Source organism: Colletes latitarsis, chromosome 7 (genome assembly GCF_051014445.1).
Source record: "Colletes latitarsis isolate SP2378_abdomen chromosome 7, iyColLati1, whole genome shotgun sequence".
In the NCBI taxonomy this organism is placed as follows: Eukaryota; Metazoa; Arthropoda; class Insecta; order Hymenoptera; family Colletidae; genus Colletes; species Colletes latitarsis.
This window is the reverse complement of record NC_135140.1, coordinates 19,196,978-19,215,995: the sequence shown is the minus strand read 5'-3', so window position 1 is coordinate 19,215,995 and position 19,018 is coordinate 19,196,978. Positions and strand designations below refer to the sequence as shown.

The 19,018-nt window shown below is 40.5% G+C and overlaps 1 protein-coding gene across 3 annotated transcripts in view; it reads right to left on the bottom strand.

Annotated features, from left to right (window-relative positions):
- Window positions 1–19,018, bottom strand: part of LOC143343384 (uncharacterized) — a 54,114-nt gene that overhangs the window by 16,594 nt on the left and 18,502 nt on the right. For all 3 annotated transcript variants that reach the window (XR_013079956.1, XM_076768236.1, XM_076768237.1), the window contains exon 3: window positions 15,845–15,911. Coding sequence is in view for 2 of the 3 variants with exons in the window: in XM_076768236.1 (XP_076624351.1) it covers window positions 15,845–15,911 (67 nt within the window). In the remaining variant the exon portion in view is untranslated. The remainder of the gene's footprint in view (window positions 1–15,844; window positions 15,912–19,018) is intronic.

Genomic DNA, 19,018 nt, shown 5'->3' with positions numbered 1-19,018 from the left:
GTAGAAGGTAACACAAAATTTACGAGGAATTAATATTATCCACGCGATTTTTCCGATTATGAATGGACGTTACTATTTCCATTCATCTTTGTAATGTTGCGACAGCGAAACGCCAAAGATGAGAATAGGATGGAGCAAGATAATCGTCCTTTCAGCTCCGTGCAGTACCTGAGGTGGCTCTATTCATAATCGAATTCGTAATTCAATGAAGACGGAAAGTTTCGAAACTACTACGGTCACAGCGAACTCGTTAATCTCGAAAATAGCAAAGTGGCACACGATTCTTGTTTACGACTTCGATGCTCTTCAGTATTCATTTTGGGCCTTCGTTTCTGCGAATGCTTATCGACGTCGCGGCACAAGTGACCGCACGTATGAAGGCGGACTCGTAACACGCTTATCGTTCCCTCAACTTGAGACTGAGATTTACACTCGACGTATAGGAAACACTCGAAACCCACGTCCGTTTTGTTCACGATTATATGTCCACGCTCGAACTCCTAGAATTAGCAACTTCTATATTCGCATCGCTGGGAATAGAATAAATATAAAACATTTCTAACGGAGTCACTTTCAAGTTGTCTTGCGCATCCATGAAAAATTGCAGACATTCTCTAGGCAAATATTAATACAAATACTCTAAAGATCGATCCCCAAATCCCTTTGAATCGCGATGAATTCAACAAATTTACAAACTCACGAAATCCGCTTGCAGAAAAATTAATACTTAAGTGATTCTGACGTTTCCCAGTTCGTGCATACTGTTTCCTTAATTAGTTTCAAGTTTAAATTTTGCCTTTCGCGAACTTTGCCCTCTCTCTAATTGAACCGCTTCACGCAACTCTGGAAGATTTATTGAACACCGCGGACACGTGTAACCGTATTATCTTCCTCGACAGAATTGATTACTCCTTATGAAACTTTGTGCAATATTTGTTATTTTAAAACACGAGTTATCTGAGCTCTTTTATACACGATCCTATATTTAATATAATTATGCAATGGTTATATTCGAACCTGATGAATCTTCACCGCAGCTGTGGGTAACTATTAAGAACAGACGATAGAATTTCCCAATAAATTCGCAACAATATCGTTTTCTCCATACTAGTTTCCTAAATAATGTTCCTACAGCGTCGGGTAGGAAAACCCAACGACGATATTGATATCGAAACGAACTCACGGACATCGACGTTAATTAGGTTCGTTAATTGATCTCGCCGCGTTAGAGCCAGAGGCGAAAATAAAGTGGAGGAAAACACGAACAGCGAGGCGTTTGCTCTTTTCCTAGAACCTTGTTTACGATTTATCGATCCGATTCGCGATGATACGCGGCTTAATTGGTCCCATTAATCAATCGGGTCGTGGTTAACTCGCGAACCACCGATTTCTTGAACAGAGTAAAGAAACACAATTTCTCAATAAGTCTAATTGAGAAAATGAAAGCAATGTTTGCAAAGTTCACCCAGAAAATCTTTGAGGACTCGTTCCATATTTTTCACGACGAAATCTAACAACCACTTGTTTAACCGAAACATCGATCGATTCGTAAGCATCAAAGATTACTTTCGAGAGGTATAATGCAATGCATACCGAGAGTATTAATATCCCTCGACCTTTGAAGCCCCCAGCACTTCAGAACTCAAAACTTTGTAATATTTCGAAGTACTCCATGTAAATCTAACCGTATCCACAACCAACGACTAGAACGAACGTATCCCAAGCTGCACGATAAAATATTTACCAGAGAAACTGGAAGATTAAAAGCGTGCAAAAAATCAAAGAACCGAATATTCGTGGGATCTTTTAACGCTGCAGACAAAGGATATCGATCACCAACCGGGAAGGTGTTTTATTCGCGTCGTAAAGATCCAAGTCCAATAGAATTTCGCGCGATTCATTGGCCGCTAATCGATCAATCGCCGCGTCTATTACGTCCCCGATTTATCGGGCTATAATGTATTACGGAATGCGGTAACCTGCACCGGCAAAACGACATGTATTGATTACGTATTGGACCGTTTGTCTTTCCACGCGGCATCGTTCCCGACGTTGGACAGATTTAATAACGTTCCGTCGTTGCTACGATTAAACTGATATCGGCACTCAACGTTTACCAATTTGATAAATTGCGTATGGAATTCTGCTCCACTGAAGTCTCGTTCAAATGGAGAGGTGAGAGGGACATTCAGAAGAAAATCAACTAGTTTTCCTCTAACACTATTAGTCACCCGTTTTTTTTTATGATACAGATTTCAATGCCAAGTGTATAAATATTAAAACAAACTGTTGCAAACTAAGATAAAGATACAATTTTCTGAGACGACCTTAATACCTTCCTCTGTTACTGAAGGAAGCAAATTTTCAAGATAAAGGCATTTGAAATCAGAGAAAGTATCGTAAGAATTATTCCAGAGAAGTTGGAGTGAAATTAACGAAAAATACTATGAAAAATACAATTATCGAATCGTGAAATGGAAAACTTACTTGCAAGAATGTATTATCGAAGAATTATTGAACACTAATGATAGTAAAATTGAAAGAAGCGTCTTGATACTATTGTACGTAAAATAATGACAATGATGATTAAGCAAAAACAGAAAATGTCTGCATATAAATCGACAGTGGATATATATTATATATAGGAATAAGTTAACATGAATTAGCAACGACCACAGGCGCGATAGCTCCTAGTTTTGAAGTTTAATTAATGCGGAACGCGAAACTGTAATCGCGAGATAATGAATATCACCACGAAATATTTACGTGCTTCGTGGTTTTGTTTAACCATTCGGTCGAATGTGGGTCATCGATGCATTAGTGTGTATTACACAGACGTTATCGCGATATGAAAGGTCAAGCCTCGTAACAACCGTTTTTTAAAATTCGGATCCCAACGTTTACGAAAATAAGACTGTTGATAGGAGGTTCAACAAACAACTCATACATATAGCTTCGTGATCGAAATTTCATATCATATTTGCTACAAGTATGATATCCGTTCCAGTATCTTAAATTGTAATTTATAATTGACACCAGAACATTTAAAATATAAATCAGAATTCCTGTCAATGAATTTTTTATGTGAACATTTTCGAACGTAGGTTACTTCGCTATTGTCGTTCTTAATAAATGGCGACGTGAAAACGTAATTCGAGCTATCACTAAGCTCATAGTTTCTACGAACGTAGATGCGTCTATATTTACGAATGTTTCTGAGATAAATCTACCGGGCAGCAAAAAACGCTTCGTCACGTTCGAGTCTCGTCCAGAAAGAAAACTGACCGTCGTCTGTCCACATAAATAACGCAAATACAAAAGACACGCCATACTAGCAACGAAGCACTATTTTAATAACGTTTCGTAAATAAAACAGAGGATGACACGAACGAACAAAAAAGAGAAAGTTAAGATCCTCCGTGCTCGAGGGATGTTGAAATCTAATTATCGATTCCACTTTCTGCGGAGGCGCGATGAACTATAGTCTTTCATAAAATGAAACGATCGAATTACTCCAGAAAAATGATTCCGAGATTCAGCGATACCTCCTAATATTAAATAAAAAGGTAAAAAAGTCACTTGATTCCAGATATCCACAGTGTAAAATAAAATTGAACAAATTCACAAGTAGTACTTACATTTCGATTTCAGTATAGCGTGACATATACAACTATACTTAAGTATTAAAAATCTTCTACCAGCCAGAATTATAACCATATAAGATTTCGAGCACGACTTTCATTCGACACACGATAAAGATCTTTTTGGATTACAAAACTCAGAGATTGAATCTTTCATCTTTATTCTTTAGCCTGAATAAATTTACGCCGTTACGTTCAGTATACCAGCCAAGTAGGTGCGTGTGTGTGCACATGACGCGTTAAACACAGCTGCGAAAACGAAACGAACTGTTAACATTACGATATCACTTCAGTGACGTGCACCTGGTTTATTTAGTCGACGAAAATTACCAACCATTAAGTATTTAACAGTACGGAATAATTTCGCGGGCTTCGAACGATCTCCGAACACAGCTAACCAAAATAGGAAACGAATTCGATGGAAATTCGTACCGGTTTCATGCGTTTAACAGACTTTGACATTCCCGCATATTATTCCGCGTTCGATTCGTGCCCGTTGGCAAATAACTTGACGCTCGGACTGCAAATATCGCACACGGAATACGGGGAACCTGTCGAAAATTTCGAAAGAACAATTATTTCGAAAATACTCTGACGTAATCACGAGCCATTATTTTTAAAGCGAACTTCACATATCATTTATTACTCATTTAAACTAAAAATTCACCAATCGTTACTGATGCACGATTAATCGTTAGCCATGTATAAAAGCTATGATACCGGCAAGAATAATCTGTGAATATTCATCGAACAACATTTATCCAGCACTTGGATTATTATTCATATCGGAAAAGAGAACAAGAGAAGAAAAGCAAACGAAATACGAAATAAATATATCAGAAAATCGCAAATTTACTGTTGAGAAAATATTATGCAATCCATTTTATTACACGAAACTCGTTTTAAGTCCTGTCATATTGTAACAAATGCTTCAATGTATTACTGGATAAATGACTTTAAAAAAGGAATCATATATTTGAAGATACAATTCATATGTAAATAGTAATAAAAGCATTTAATATTTATTATTTAATATTTATGAGAAAAATGGTTTCGATTCAATTCCCCATCAAAATACTCCATGTAATTATAAAGAAATACTCACAAAGCGCAACTTCCACGAATCTTCAACAAGAAACTAGCACCAAGAGGTTTTCACACTAGAATACACAACAATGATCACTAGTCCACGTTCAATTCTCGCTCTACGAACACTACAATGGCTACATAGAAGACAGAAATCTCGTATTCGGTTTAATGTCTTCAAGCATCTCAGTTTCCAAGTTTCAAACCTTATCGATATTTCGTGCAGAATGCTCTAGCTTAACAATAGAATATGAATCCACTCGACAATCTTCAGAGTGGATCCCCTGCCATGAACATCAGAAAACTGATCAACTATCAGCCAGGTCCAAGTCCAATGATCACTTGTTTTCAAATCAGAACTGTCGCCACTATAACGATTGCTGGTCTGACGTCATTATAATAGGAGAATAAAGATGAGGGATCACTCATTGAAATCAACTATTGATGAAGTCTATGTGACAGTTAGCATTATTATCGCCTATCGCATATTCAACAATTCCAAGTATAAAGTGTATAACATAGATATGTACTGAAGAATATAGATCACTAGTCCAAATTCAGCATTTACCAATGCCAAGTGAAAGCTGAACGCCACTGTCAACCGACGAATCTAGATCAACGATCACTTGACCAGGTTGAGGGATCACTGTTCCCAAGCCAAAGGATTCAATATTACCACAACTGTAGAATACAGTTCATTCATCTAACTTCAGTATTAACAAGTTGCAAGCGACAATAGTATAATCACTCGAGGAATATAGATCAGCGATGCCGAGGTTGAGGGTTCACCTGTTCCAAGTCAAGAGAGTCAACATTAGCACAACTGAGGAATATAGATCACTCATCTAACTTCAGTCCCCGATTCCAAGCGACAGTAATATTACTACCGACTGAAGAATAGGAATCACCGTTAGCTTCCAACTTAAAACTAGTACCTTTATCACAAACGAATGACGACGGGGTCAGTGATCACTCGTACATAGCAAAGCGATAGAAGAATTTAGATCAAAGATCACTAGACCAAGTTCAGCATTCTCAGGTTCCAAAGTCAGAACTATTAACTTTTGAACTCACAATTGAAGAATAGCGATCACTTATCCGATTTCAGTATTCGCTAACTCCAAGTGACAGTAGTTCTGCTAGATGTTAACGATGCTTCACCGTCAATTGAAGAATATAGATCAATTATCATTCGACTTCACACCGCAAGAATAGGAAAATACCCATCGCTACATCCATTCCAACTGATAATAGGTAAGATCGTAACCACCTGGAGAATATATATCAACTACTTTCCAAGTTCCAAGTACTCACTTTATCACAGTAGAAGACTAGAGTTCTAATCTCAGGACTCACCAATTCCGAGTGACGGTAGTTTCAGTCGGTCGAAGAAGGCGAATCTACGATCGCTTGTCCAGGATCATTGTTCTTCGTTTCCAACTCTATCACGATCGAAGATTAAGTTTAGGGTTTGCCAATTGCAAGTGACAGTAATTTCCTGATTGGTAATGCTTCGTTGTCCGTCGAAAGAAAATCAACGATCGGACGTCCACGTTCAGTATTCATAAATTCCAGGTCAAACAGTCGAAGCGTCTCGAGGTTTCGAAACCGCGCGTCACTAGATCCTCGGAGGCGCGCAGGTGCTTCCGGCCAGCAGCCGCACAAGAGGCAGACTCGTGGTGTTCTTCTGTCGACTACGTGACGCGGAGTTCATAGCGACCGCGTGGCTCTTCCCACCACCGCCAGTTTTCGATCATTGCCGTCCGCGTCCTGCATCGCCTACCATAGCCCCTGATCGAACCTCCTACAGACAGATTACGTAACAACGGAAAGTGAAGAGCGGATGATACAGCGTCGACGATCTTTCACCGCCGTTACAGAAGCTAGGTCGCAATCTCTATCGAGTTGGTACTCGATCTCTCGGGATCCCCTCGATCGATCAGGCGATAGAAATCTGAACTTCGGCTGGGTCTACTTGTTGAATACTTCCGACAATTCCAATACTATTTAAGTACACTCGAATAATAGAATAAGAATACACGAGTTCCAACCCAGTCTACGCATTGCTCTCCGAATCGAGGTAGTTTTGAAAGCTTACGTGCGTCAGGTCGTTAGACACGAAGCAGTGGAAATTTATGGAAGCATTGAACGTTTCCTAAGTGGTATTTGTTAAACCAGATTATTAGAGATTAAGTGTCTAATAAGAAGCTAATCTGTTCGAAGAAATGTTATTCTGCTCGTGTTTTTGTACACTCTACTGAATCAATTACCGATTCGTATTAGCAATATTCCTGTTTTTGCGGTTGTTAACGTCATGAATCTGTCCAGCGTAGACCTAACAAAGCAATCTACATTTCTGATTAGCTTTTTAATGGTATTTAACGGGAAGGTCGTAATCAATGTATGCTAGGACTATTCAAAAGTCATTATCCAAATAATGGCACATAAGGCGCCTCGGAAAATTTAACGTAAAGCCTGGGCATTAAAGTCTGTGTCTATGAAACTAAATCAGTACTATGTTTACGTATCACTTGACTAGAATCGAGTAATACTTGCAGGGGGAAGCATATTATTTGATGAAGTACTTGATACCGTGAACTCGCGGCGTCCACTCCAACGTCATTCCAGAGTTCGATCGACTTTAACAAACTATATAGAATCCAACTCAACATTACCAGTTAAAACGTCGCTCTCATATTTCAATTGGGAGAAATTCGATCAATTGATCGTCTCGTGTCTATTAACAACACGCTCCACACTAATCTTTAGCGAATGTCTGTCTCTACCACTATAGAAATTTCAAATTAAGCTTCGATTCATTTTTCTAAATTTAAATTTATATTAATGTTACATGAGACCAGAGCAATTTTTTGAAATATTACCGCAAGAGGACGTATTCTATCAGGTTTCACTTCTACTTTTCAATACTACGAATTCCGTGTCCTGAGTCACAAGCTTCTCGAACGTCAGATTCTGGCACATCTGCACAAAGATGGGATTCAGGGATTTGCGAGCTGATTTTCTCCAAGTTAGAAACGTATGCAAGCCCTTCCCCACGCGCACAGAATGCGAAATCCTCTTCCAAGGGGCAGGACTCGGGAACAATTCGGAGTATGTCATGGTTCTTCGACGATAGGAAAATGAAACTCGGGCTCCAATTAGGACTGTTAGCATGTTCGAAAGTTTCCCCGATACTTTTATATAGATACAATACATCTAAGCTTCACGGATTTCGACGAACCTCTTCACATGAAATAAAATTCTTAGTTTGAATGAAATGTATTCGCGCCTCGACAATTTTTATCGAATTTACACAGATCCACGTTCCCCGATTCGAACGATGTAAACACAAATATACACAAGATTCGAAGACACATGATCGGAAATATTAAATATACACCAAACAGTATTGTGAATTTCTCTCGGAACTGATCGATTGCAAACAAACTGAAACGAACTGTGCCAAATTAATTTCACGAAATTGTGTTGTTCCAAGTATTGTTAGTATCCCGATAAAACGACCGATCAAACCGAAACGAATTATTCCATCGATGCGGTCAGCGGTTTCACCGTAAACTAATAAACGCGATCGTAAAAGTCCCGTGGCTTTTAGCATCGAAACGTGGCGGAATCGTAAATTCCCTGGGCAGAATTTAGGGATTTCCTTTTATATAATTGCATGGTGCAGCCAGATCGCGGAACAGGAGACACGAAATTTCCGACGCGTTAAGAAAATTAACTACACCGGTGAGCCGTAAATCGGTAACAATTGTCGTAGAAAAAACAAAGGATCGTGGGATCGAAGGAATTTACAACTTTGACCCTGTTGGCTACGAGCCACTATGCGCACCGAGATCTATCTATAAACCTATTCGACCCTGCAGAACTTCATTCCGATTTCATAGAGTGCCATAGTATTGTTTTGAGGGATCCATCAATCGTACGATCAGTGGAGCACAGGAGCACAATAGTGCCATCGAATATCCTATCGAATCACGCTGACCTTTGCAACGTCTGTTAGATCCACGGACCACTTACTTCGAATGTAATGTCTCATACCCAAAAGCCTCAAAACAGTACACTGCCCGATTGAATCGAACGTAAGCTAGTGTTGCTGATCGTGACGTACGGATAAACAAGGTGTTATTACGGTGTTAATGACCGTAATTGAGTTTACAATATACAAGGGGTTAGGCAAATTTACACTTGGTAGACCGACTATGTTGTCAGCACACCCATGCAAGAGAAAGTAACTAGCGACAAAGTTAACTGTTGTAGGTGGATGCTATGAATAACCTGTGCAAACTCCACGATGGTGTTACCGTACATGGTCCAATTTGAAATTCGCTGGAACTTTAGCTAAATTTCAGACGACGGACAAAACCAATTTCAGTCATCTTTGATACGAGAAAGCGGCCAGCGGAAAGTTAAACCCACCATTAAACGATAATAGCAAGAGGGGTGTATGGGTTTAAGCTGGAGCGTGAAAGAATTAGGATTCGAGTGTTTAGTTTAGCTTTAATTAATTCCTTTTATCATCGGATTCGATTCAAGTCTGAACTCAGTACACGTATGTAAAAACTTGACAGGCTATGAACATTAATAGATTTTAAAATGAATTTCTCTCTGAATCTACCCCCGATGTAAGTAACTTTCTATAGATTCTCGTAAGATTTCCTATGGGAACAGGAGTTTACATCACACTCGAATCAAATAGCAACGAAACAGAATCAGTTTGATTCTTATCGACCCAATTACGTTACATAAACTGACTGCAACATCAGTGAGGTAAACCCGTCACGCTCAGCAATTTCAATGACTTTAACTTAATTAATTTTTCACTGGGCTAAATGTTTCCACGCGATAAAGCACTTGACATGCTTTTAACTGTGAAGCCACACAGAAGTGCCACGCGGAATGTATATCGCGATGCTGCTACACCTGTGTCAGCGAATGTTTCAAACTTTAACGTGACTTTGGATCGTTTCGTGTGTGCTGGGGAGCCGCCATTATCCTACTGCACCGCTGTTCGAACGTTCTATTATTCCAGCAATATTTCTTTCTTCGCAGCGGTGCGTTGCCTCGCGAAACAGGAATTTCCATCGTTAAGCCGGCAATGTACATGTGTAGAGAACATATATACATGGTATCGAACTACTTTTCCATCGTACACAAATTCTGGTCTAGCATTATGATAAACTTAGAAATGGACGGCAGATGAACGATTATAGAAATTAATTTTAAACGCGATATGTTAATGGCGTTGAGGTAAACAGCACGCTCACAAAAACTAGAACATGGCACTCTACGTTGCGCTAATGATATATGATTTGATACATATCGCGTTCGGCAATCACCAGTTGAATATAAATTTAATTTCCTGCAGCCACTCTGGCCAAGCACACATAGAAACAAATTATCAACTGATCATTATCGAGATTAATATATATCGTATTCAGTCTGACCGCGAACTGTACGATTCTCGACGTATCTATCGAACCGGTTCGTAAAATTTACGCCATTAATAAAGCCGGGAGCGTCGGCGGACTAATTATAATCAGCCATCAGCGAGGAGAGAGACGGCGAGATTGACGCAAGCTTTGTGGGCATATAAATTCGATATCAGTTGGAACAATTAATTCAGAGAGCTTATGCTGTTTCAATTTTCGACGTATTTTCGAACCATACTGCCCATTGTGTCCCCTGACGGGTCTAAAGTCCACTGATATTTAAATTTCAAAATTTTGGTACGTAATATTCATCTGTTGGTATAGCAATTCGGTAGCTTTCATTATTCCCGTATAATGCTCTTCCAAAAACAAAAATTAAACCTAATAAAATACGTTCTTCGATTAAACACGGAACATGCATGGTTCATCTGTTTGCCTTTATTGGCCGATACGTTAACAAACATGGGAATACGTAATTTACGTACATACAATTTCACCGCAGAATTTCGTACACGTGCAATATTCGATGCGAGAATAAACTAAAATTACAGGGCAGAAAATCGCGATAATCTACGATTCGAAGTTTCAAGTTTTACTCGTTCGGAAAAATCGGAATCGTATTACGAATCCATTAACGTGAAACGAAGCTTTTTCAAAAATAAAGCCCCTGTAAATCCTACGAACGGGTCTCGGCTGAACCGCTGCACGTCAATCTGGCGAATTGATCGTTCATGGATTGGACGAAGAATTGCTTATACCGAGAAGGCTTCGGATTCCCATGTGTCAGTGGCTCGAACGCCTCAGAAAACCTGACTCCTCGACAGATAATCGAATATCACCGATTACCTTTGAGTTCCCAGTCCACAATCCTTTATTCAAGTCGAAATTTTCCATCCACCACTCTTCCTGCTTAACAAACACTCTCACGTCTGACCCGCAGAATTCGTGAAACCTCAACTACTACAGATCCAACTGGAAGATTCGTTATCTGCAACCAGGGAATACTCATCTGGTAGTCCAACCAGGATTAAATAGTTCATCCCTCTTTAACTCTAGCTATTTTCAACCTCACTGTATTCTTCGTTCAAGTATAAGTGTTTACACGAAACAAGTAGAAAATACTAATAATAATTTCACCTCTCATAACGTTGGGAGGTGAGAACCAGGGGAGCGCCATAAGTGGAGTCAGACGGAGCAAGTAGAGTACTTCTATGGACCCCTAAGCTGTCCCACTAGCCATCTTTTCCTAAACACACAGTAATATGACCCTAACTTTGACCACCTAGTTGATTCTGTTCAAATAGTAACGAAAGTGTAATAACTGATAATAAAAAATAGCTTTAAATAACTAGTTGCTGGATCTATGTATGCCTGATAGTTGAATCCTACTTTATTTTCATGCTCGAGCCAAGACTCTGGGTGTTTCCTAACTAACGTCTGCGTGCTCTCGATGAAAGGCTCTTAATTATAATGCGCTAGCTGGAGAATCCTGGACGCTACATCTCGCCCTTCTCGAGAACCAGCTATTCAACTCCAGGGGATGGTTAGTTCCGTCCTCCTTTCAGCTAAGATTTTCATAGAGAGTACGCGGTTTGCGATCACGTGTTTAAATATACATGTCCTGTTCCTTTACGATAGCTAGAATACTGCCTCGTTAGCAGATTCCATATTAAATATTTTTAATATCGCCCTTCTTTTGTATTATTAAAACATTTCCACGTTTCACGTGATTCAAAATTCTCATAGTCACGCCACTCAATTTACTTAATGAAAAGAGCTGCGAGTGATTTACACTCCATTATGCGAACCTGCAATTTGCTCACGCTTCGTTCAAGCGTTCGAACATCCGTCTCTTTTCTACGACTATCCCATTGTTAAACGGGAAAAGAGGCAGGTAATTAGAAGAAACATTTTGTCAGACGTAACTAACCGTGGAAGAATCCTACAGTGAAGATTTATTCAAGCCTTGTGACCAAGGGAATTCATTCCTACACAATTCTACAAATAAAAAACAGTAAATCGCAAATGAGATGGGATTGATCGTAACTACAACGTCCTTGTTAACATAAGAAAAAAAATTCCAGACGGAAAGGCGATTTCCTCGGTTAATTCGATGCGTTCCAAGCTGTCGTGTCGGATACGATCGTACGTAATAAACAACCATGTGTAACCTGCGAATGGGGCACGCGACCAATTCCCTCTTAATTCGAAAAGAAAAAGTGGAGCTCGAGCGAAACATTTTTCAACAGTTTTAGATAACCGTGAGACGCGGGACACGGTTAAGTAACGATTAACTATGCCTCTCGCTCGTGTGGCCGTAGGAACGCGAAAGGAAATTGAAACGAAATTTGCATGAGTGTCACGCGAGATGCAAATTTGCAAAATTCCCCGCAATCTTGACGTGTATCTCGAACTAACGTGACTTAGAAACACCGTAGCCTCGTATATTTTACTGAATTATGCGGACCATTTGCATTATTCCCATCAAACGAACGGGCTCGAAGCGTGAAAGGTATGCAAATTTCTTTCATAATCATTCGCTGATAACGTCGATCGAATTTCTTCATCCACGCCTACGAAAATAAAAATCTGCATTAAACGGACGCTAACAATTAAATTTCATCCTCGAAAGAAAGCAAATTACTGTGTTTCGTAGGAACTTGTGTTTCCTTGGTAGAGGAATGCAACTGGTAACACGCGACGAAAGCACCGACATTATAATTCACGATGTGTGCATCCTACTTCTTTGAGATGCCTTCTGTAGGTCACTTTTTCAAGCGACAGAGGAAACGAGAATGTACACTTCAAACGTTCTCATCTGCAGCTACAACCGCCCTGGTTCATTCTTCAAGAGAATGCAGCTAACAAGATGGCTGACCTCTTTCAGACGCATGGTCAAGCCAGGGTCGCCTGTCGCGACCCGTTTCGTCGCGTTATTCCGGAGTTTCTTCCTTTACGAGCATCCAAACAAATAAATGGAAAATTCTGTATGTTTCCATGCTAACCTCTATAAGCGTGTACTATTATAGTTCGCTTAACGCGAGAGCCCATGAACCATATATGGGTCAGGGGATCTGACTCAGAAACCTAACCGCTTCTAGACACGCGGGTGAGTCCCAACCATGCTTATGGAATCGGTGAACCTTGAAACGTATTCCAACTCACTTCTAACGGGGGATGAAATTAGAATTCTCACAAATTAAAAAATAATAGATTTGTAATGAATTACTCTGAGATACAAAGTTGCAATTCTAGGTATCTGGAGCGACTGCCATGTCTCCACTGAATAGTGCCATCAGAAACCTGTAACCATGTCACTTCAGGTTGCTAGCCATCACTTGGCATTTATCTCTGTGGATTCATGGCGTATAATAAAACTTTAAGGGTCCCGTTCAAAGTGGAATATGGTCTCAAAATTTGCCAATGCTATCACAAAAATATTGACGTGCTTTTCCGTCCCAGTAGGAATTAGTTAACGACACGAACTATCGAGAATTACTCGATAAATGCGCGTGTTTTTTCGTCCGACGGCGTTTTCTCGTTCGATTTTATTACCCGACCGTGCGCGACCGTGTATTCCATTTCTGCCTCAAGGATTCCCTTCTTTACTCGTCCGTCCGTGCGCAACCTCGACGGAGATAGCATCACGTTGGCGTCGCGCTGTACAGGAACATAGAAGTTAACCGGCCGATGGTTTTAATCACGAAACGGCGAGGGAGGACAAATAGAAAGGAGGACGAAATGCATCGAGGTTAACCGCGTGTACGTCGGGTCGTCAGTCTCTGCTTCGTTGAGCTTACATTGGCCCACGGAGCTTCCGGTTCGATGGAGCGCGTCAAAAGCGGGCTTTTCGTCGACGATGCTCGTCCATTCAAGTATCCTTTTCGAGCTACCGAGGCACCGATGGGTCCTCTTATTTCTGGACAACGAGTTATTGTTTGCGATACAGGCATCAACGCTGAAATAAATTATCAGAAATGCTATCAGAAACCAGCATGCCCCCGTTAATTTCTGGTTAACTCGAAGTAGGTCCAATCAAGATTTCAACAAGATCAGAAGAGGATCTGAAGTATACTGGCAAATGGAAATGGTCCGAATTTAACCACGCCTATTGACCCAAAAACAATAACCATGTTCTTAATATACTGGTAACACAGATTTGGAGAGATCCACAGCGTATCAAACCCCCGAAATACGTTTACGGTTTAGCGTTCCATTAGCCACAGCATCCGCGGTCTCAGTTTTAAGAGTCGGCTTGGTCGAGTGCCAAAATTTGCCAACCTCCGGACACACATTTACTCGCGTAAGGTAGACCGCCTCGTATTATACATAAGCTCGAACAACATTAATCATCGGGGGAACAATAACTCACGCGACGGAACCCAGACGAAATTCCCATCGTGTGCACAAGCCTCGTAGATCACACGAGGACCACGAGTTTCGGAAAGACAGAAAATTCAACGCCGTCTTCCCATGATGCATCGCGTCGACCAAACAATAATCGAAGCCCACGCTTCGCCCCTTTTGTTCTCGTAATTCGGTACTCGTTCCGCGTCACGCTGAAGCCGGACAGATTTATAAATCATTTCGGTATCCCGCGCCCGTGCGATCCGTACCTTGAGGCGTTCAATTATTGATTTCGGATTATCCGCGACCACCGCTGCGATGCAAGTCCACCGAATAATTCGGTATTTCTTTCTCTCGGTTCCAAACACGAGGGTTTATCAACAAAATTTAATACGCGCCGGAAAAGGATCGAGAGGCTTGATTTTTCTCTGCTGGACTGAACATTTCCCGTGAAATTTTATTCCTCAATCCGATTATGTATCCCGGTTATGATTAAGAATACTTCGAAACTTTAAATTGGAGACATTTAGGAGTCAGAGACCAGGATAAATTGCACGGAGATTCGATAAACTTTCCGTGCTACGTACAGAGGTTAAGTAGCAAACTTGACAAGGTATCAGAGACAATATTTAAGGGACGACCCTAGAGAGTTCATCACTCTCGCCTTGGTATCCCAGGGCGCTCCGAGAAACTTTGGATCTCTGACTCTTCATAGAAGAAATCTTCAAAAAATTTGATGCCAACCCAGAGATCTTGTCAATAAATATCGCGAAGAATTTGATTCCATCGCCAGAAAAGAACAACGAGAGAAGGAATAATCAATCCACGGGTGGCAGGGGACCTTCATACCCTGCTCGATAGATAAAGAATCGACGAAAGAAAGGAAAAAGCAGTCGTATCCTTAATACGACCAGCACGAAAGAACACGAAGCGTTCTGTGTCTGACGTCGGGGAGGAGCAATTATTTAAACGAGCTCCGCGCCGCCTTCGCGGCTATCGATCGCCTTCGAGACAAGGTTAAAAATATCTATTTGCATGTCGGGGTGCATTATGGCAGATTAGGTTGTGGTTCTTGCCTCCTACCCCTTTTTTCTCGCGGTGGCTCGAGCGACGATAGCGTCGAAGGTCGGGGTTAATCGAAGCGAAATTTACCGCCCGGTAGACTTTTCGGAGGATGCTGCTAATACCGCGTGCGTGCGAATACTGGGTGTGTCTAAACTTTCTGATCGGACCTAGCACTCATTCCCTCATCGGCACCATTCGACAGATTTGCGTATCCGTGCGGAGCATTTCTCGTTGGAGGGTTCGAAGTGTACTCACTTTGGAATATCGCCTATCTTCGGTGGTCGACATTTTCGCGGAGGAACGTCTCCCCATATGTTGTACGCTGCAATAAAAAAAAAAACATAATTACTAAATGTTCTAGCTAAAAACCAAGCATTAATTCTTTATTTCAGTCAGATTTTAACCGTAGATCGTCTCGAGGCCTCGATAGTACATCTATAATTGAATTTCAACTACCCTATCGAAGTTATGTAAGTACAAAGCACTGTACTTAGAGGTAAGTGAAATTTGATCTCCGTTATCTCTCCTGTAAGCTAGCCTCTGTATACAAGCAGGACGAGAGTAGTGAAAAGCGAGAGCGAGGGAGATACGGGTAACAGGTTATGAAAATTTTCAGGAAATGAGGAGATAATTTTGTGACAAACTGCGTGAAAAATTGCGAAAACCGAACGGAACTATTCGACCAATTAATAGGTACTTGAATGCTTTGAATAAACATCGAATATCCGAGTACTCGAGCATCAGTATTTGACGATTATTCGGATAAACAATTTTTGCGACGAGAAACGATGTTATTCCATTACTATTACTGTTATCGTATCGTCATTTCTCTGGCGGCTCGGGTATCTCGAGAAGCGTTTATTAATTAGAAAGTTGGCCCTTTGAACGTTTATGACACACGATGATCGCTAGTCACGCGAGACTACTGTTGGCTACTTAGCCATCGTTTAATAGAGTTTAAAGTTTTGCGAACCGTGTCCGCTCCACGACTCCGTGTCGACACTTTGTTGCAAATGAAATCCAGCGAAAATTAACTGGAGAAATATTAGGATACTGGTAACCAAAGAAGAATTATTCGTTACATGGAAAAAAAATCTCTGCGGTTAATTACCACACAAACAAGTTGCACTACTGGTGGAACAAAGGCATTATGACTACAGTATCATCTACCGACGATAGATTACGATTACAGAACCATCTACAAGTAATTAATGGCAACAGTCTGTCGGAAATTGTGAAGTGCGAACTCACGAATGGCGGGAATCCATTATCCAAATCATGAATCATTCGAGTTATTTATTACCTACTTCAACTTTAATAAATACATGTGTACACTAACACTTTGCACAATTTACAAACTCTGACGAACGAGTTATTTAAAGGATAGAGAACAGCTTCAAAGAAAGCGGTTCTTTTCACGATCGTTCTAAAGCCGTGACCTTTCCCAATGTTTACAAACACAAGAACCGGCGGAAGTAGTACAAGTCTATATAACAAGATGATTAGTCGAGGCTTAGTCAAGTGCTTATGTACCCGATAAGTTTGCACGATTTATTTTCTTCAAAACGAAGCGCTCCACGCTAAAATTATGATCTACACATTAGTCTAGTGACAGGTTAAAATTAAATATTAACCAACGTTAGTAATAATTATCGATAATAATATTTCTCAGCAACACGTCCCCGCTCGTATCATGCTTTCTTCTCTATCGATTCTATCAAAGACTGGGTGAACTCGATTATTACGTTATCGCACATGTTAAGAGATAATTGATTAAAAGGTCTAATGGTGGCAGCAGTGCGCTTCCTAATCCCATTACAGCTACTACACTACTTCGATGAAAGTAATCAGGAAGAAGCATTGCGAATTCGACGAACGGAAGATAAGTTCAGGCATCAAAGCGCAATTCCCGTCGCTAATTACAGATTTCAACCAGAAAGGATTATTTCAGAGTGACCGGATGATTCCACTGATTAAAAATCGATGACGGAGCAACCAAACTTCAACAGTTTCTTAGCTCGCTGCACGAACGCATCGATTTATAGGAAGTAATTAAATCATCGACGTAATCAAGCCTGTGATTATAAAAAGGTGCAAAGATCGAAGCTAGTGAACCAAACGACGCCGGAGATTTACTTTGCCCTTTCATCTTACACGCGCATCGCTTGAGCCAACTCGGAATGCAAGAGTTTACGAGATTATGTCACACCCCATTCGCGAGACAATATTTTTAAATTCCATTTTATTTCAAACGGACAATTTCGATGCCTGTTCGCGACAATTTCTGCTCGAAAGGTTCCGAACGATCGATTCTCATTTACGATGATTGGTACGACCTGATTCACACTAAATCCAACGCGCTAATTCAATTCTTAGCTGGTCGACATTAACTTAACTTCGGACTGGAGCAAATTTACCCTACAGCCAGGTTCATTAACTGACCGTATTAAAAAAGTTACGAGAGCAGGACGTCCTTCGTTTCGAAGTTAACCTGTTGCCCCGTTCTGCGTCGCGCCAAATTTCGTTAGCACGTCGACGCACCCGGCAGACGATAATTAAACGATAATTAATCCCTGAGAGGATCGAACAACGTTCGAAGCTTCCACATTTTCCGACAGACGTCTCTCTGGCTGGAAAAACTCGAGCTGAAATCTCAGTTTTACAACCGTTGACAAAACATTTTCGTTTCTAAATTCGAGATAAAAGAAAACAAATAGAAAGTTTTACATGTTTACTATGATTCGCGTAACAAGAATTATACTGTGCTGACAAGGCTAAAATAACAAGTAAATTTAATACTACGGTAGAATCCACAATATTCTCATGTTTCACTGGAGAATCGCTTCTCCGGTGCACCTATTATTATAGCTAAGCTTATTACGTCGTGCTATCGCGACAAACAGCAAATGGATTTCTTTTGTCCCTTTGAGGGAACTCAATTTCTGATACAGATGATTCTTTTTCTATCGCTCCATTTCGCCATGATATAAATTCAACAGAATTCTTTAACGTTCCACGCGATTTTTCCGACCTGCGATAATTTCTTTCGTCTTTGCCAAAAATAAAATAAAACCCCTACGCTATAGACGCTTAGCGTCACGAGGATTGTATCTTATCACCATGGGAACGTTTGCACCGAGCTTTAATCCCTCTATTGCGGAAAACCGGTTTAAAGAAGACTTTAATAAACATTTTGCATCGCCATTCGAAGGATTGCGTATCCTGCGAGTCGAGCAAAAGCTACCGAAGCGTGGGCATTCGCATAAAAGAGCTTTTATTATTTGCCATTCAAACAGAAGCTAATGGACGCTGCTGAAACGGGTAACTGTAGAAAATTTTAGTAATCCTTGTTTCTAACACGGTTCGGTGAAAACTCGCAAATCCTTGAAAGCAGAAATATAGGAGCAACAATACCTAATATTTGCACGT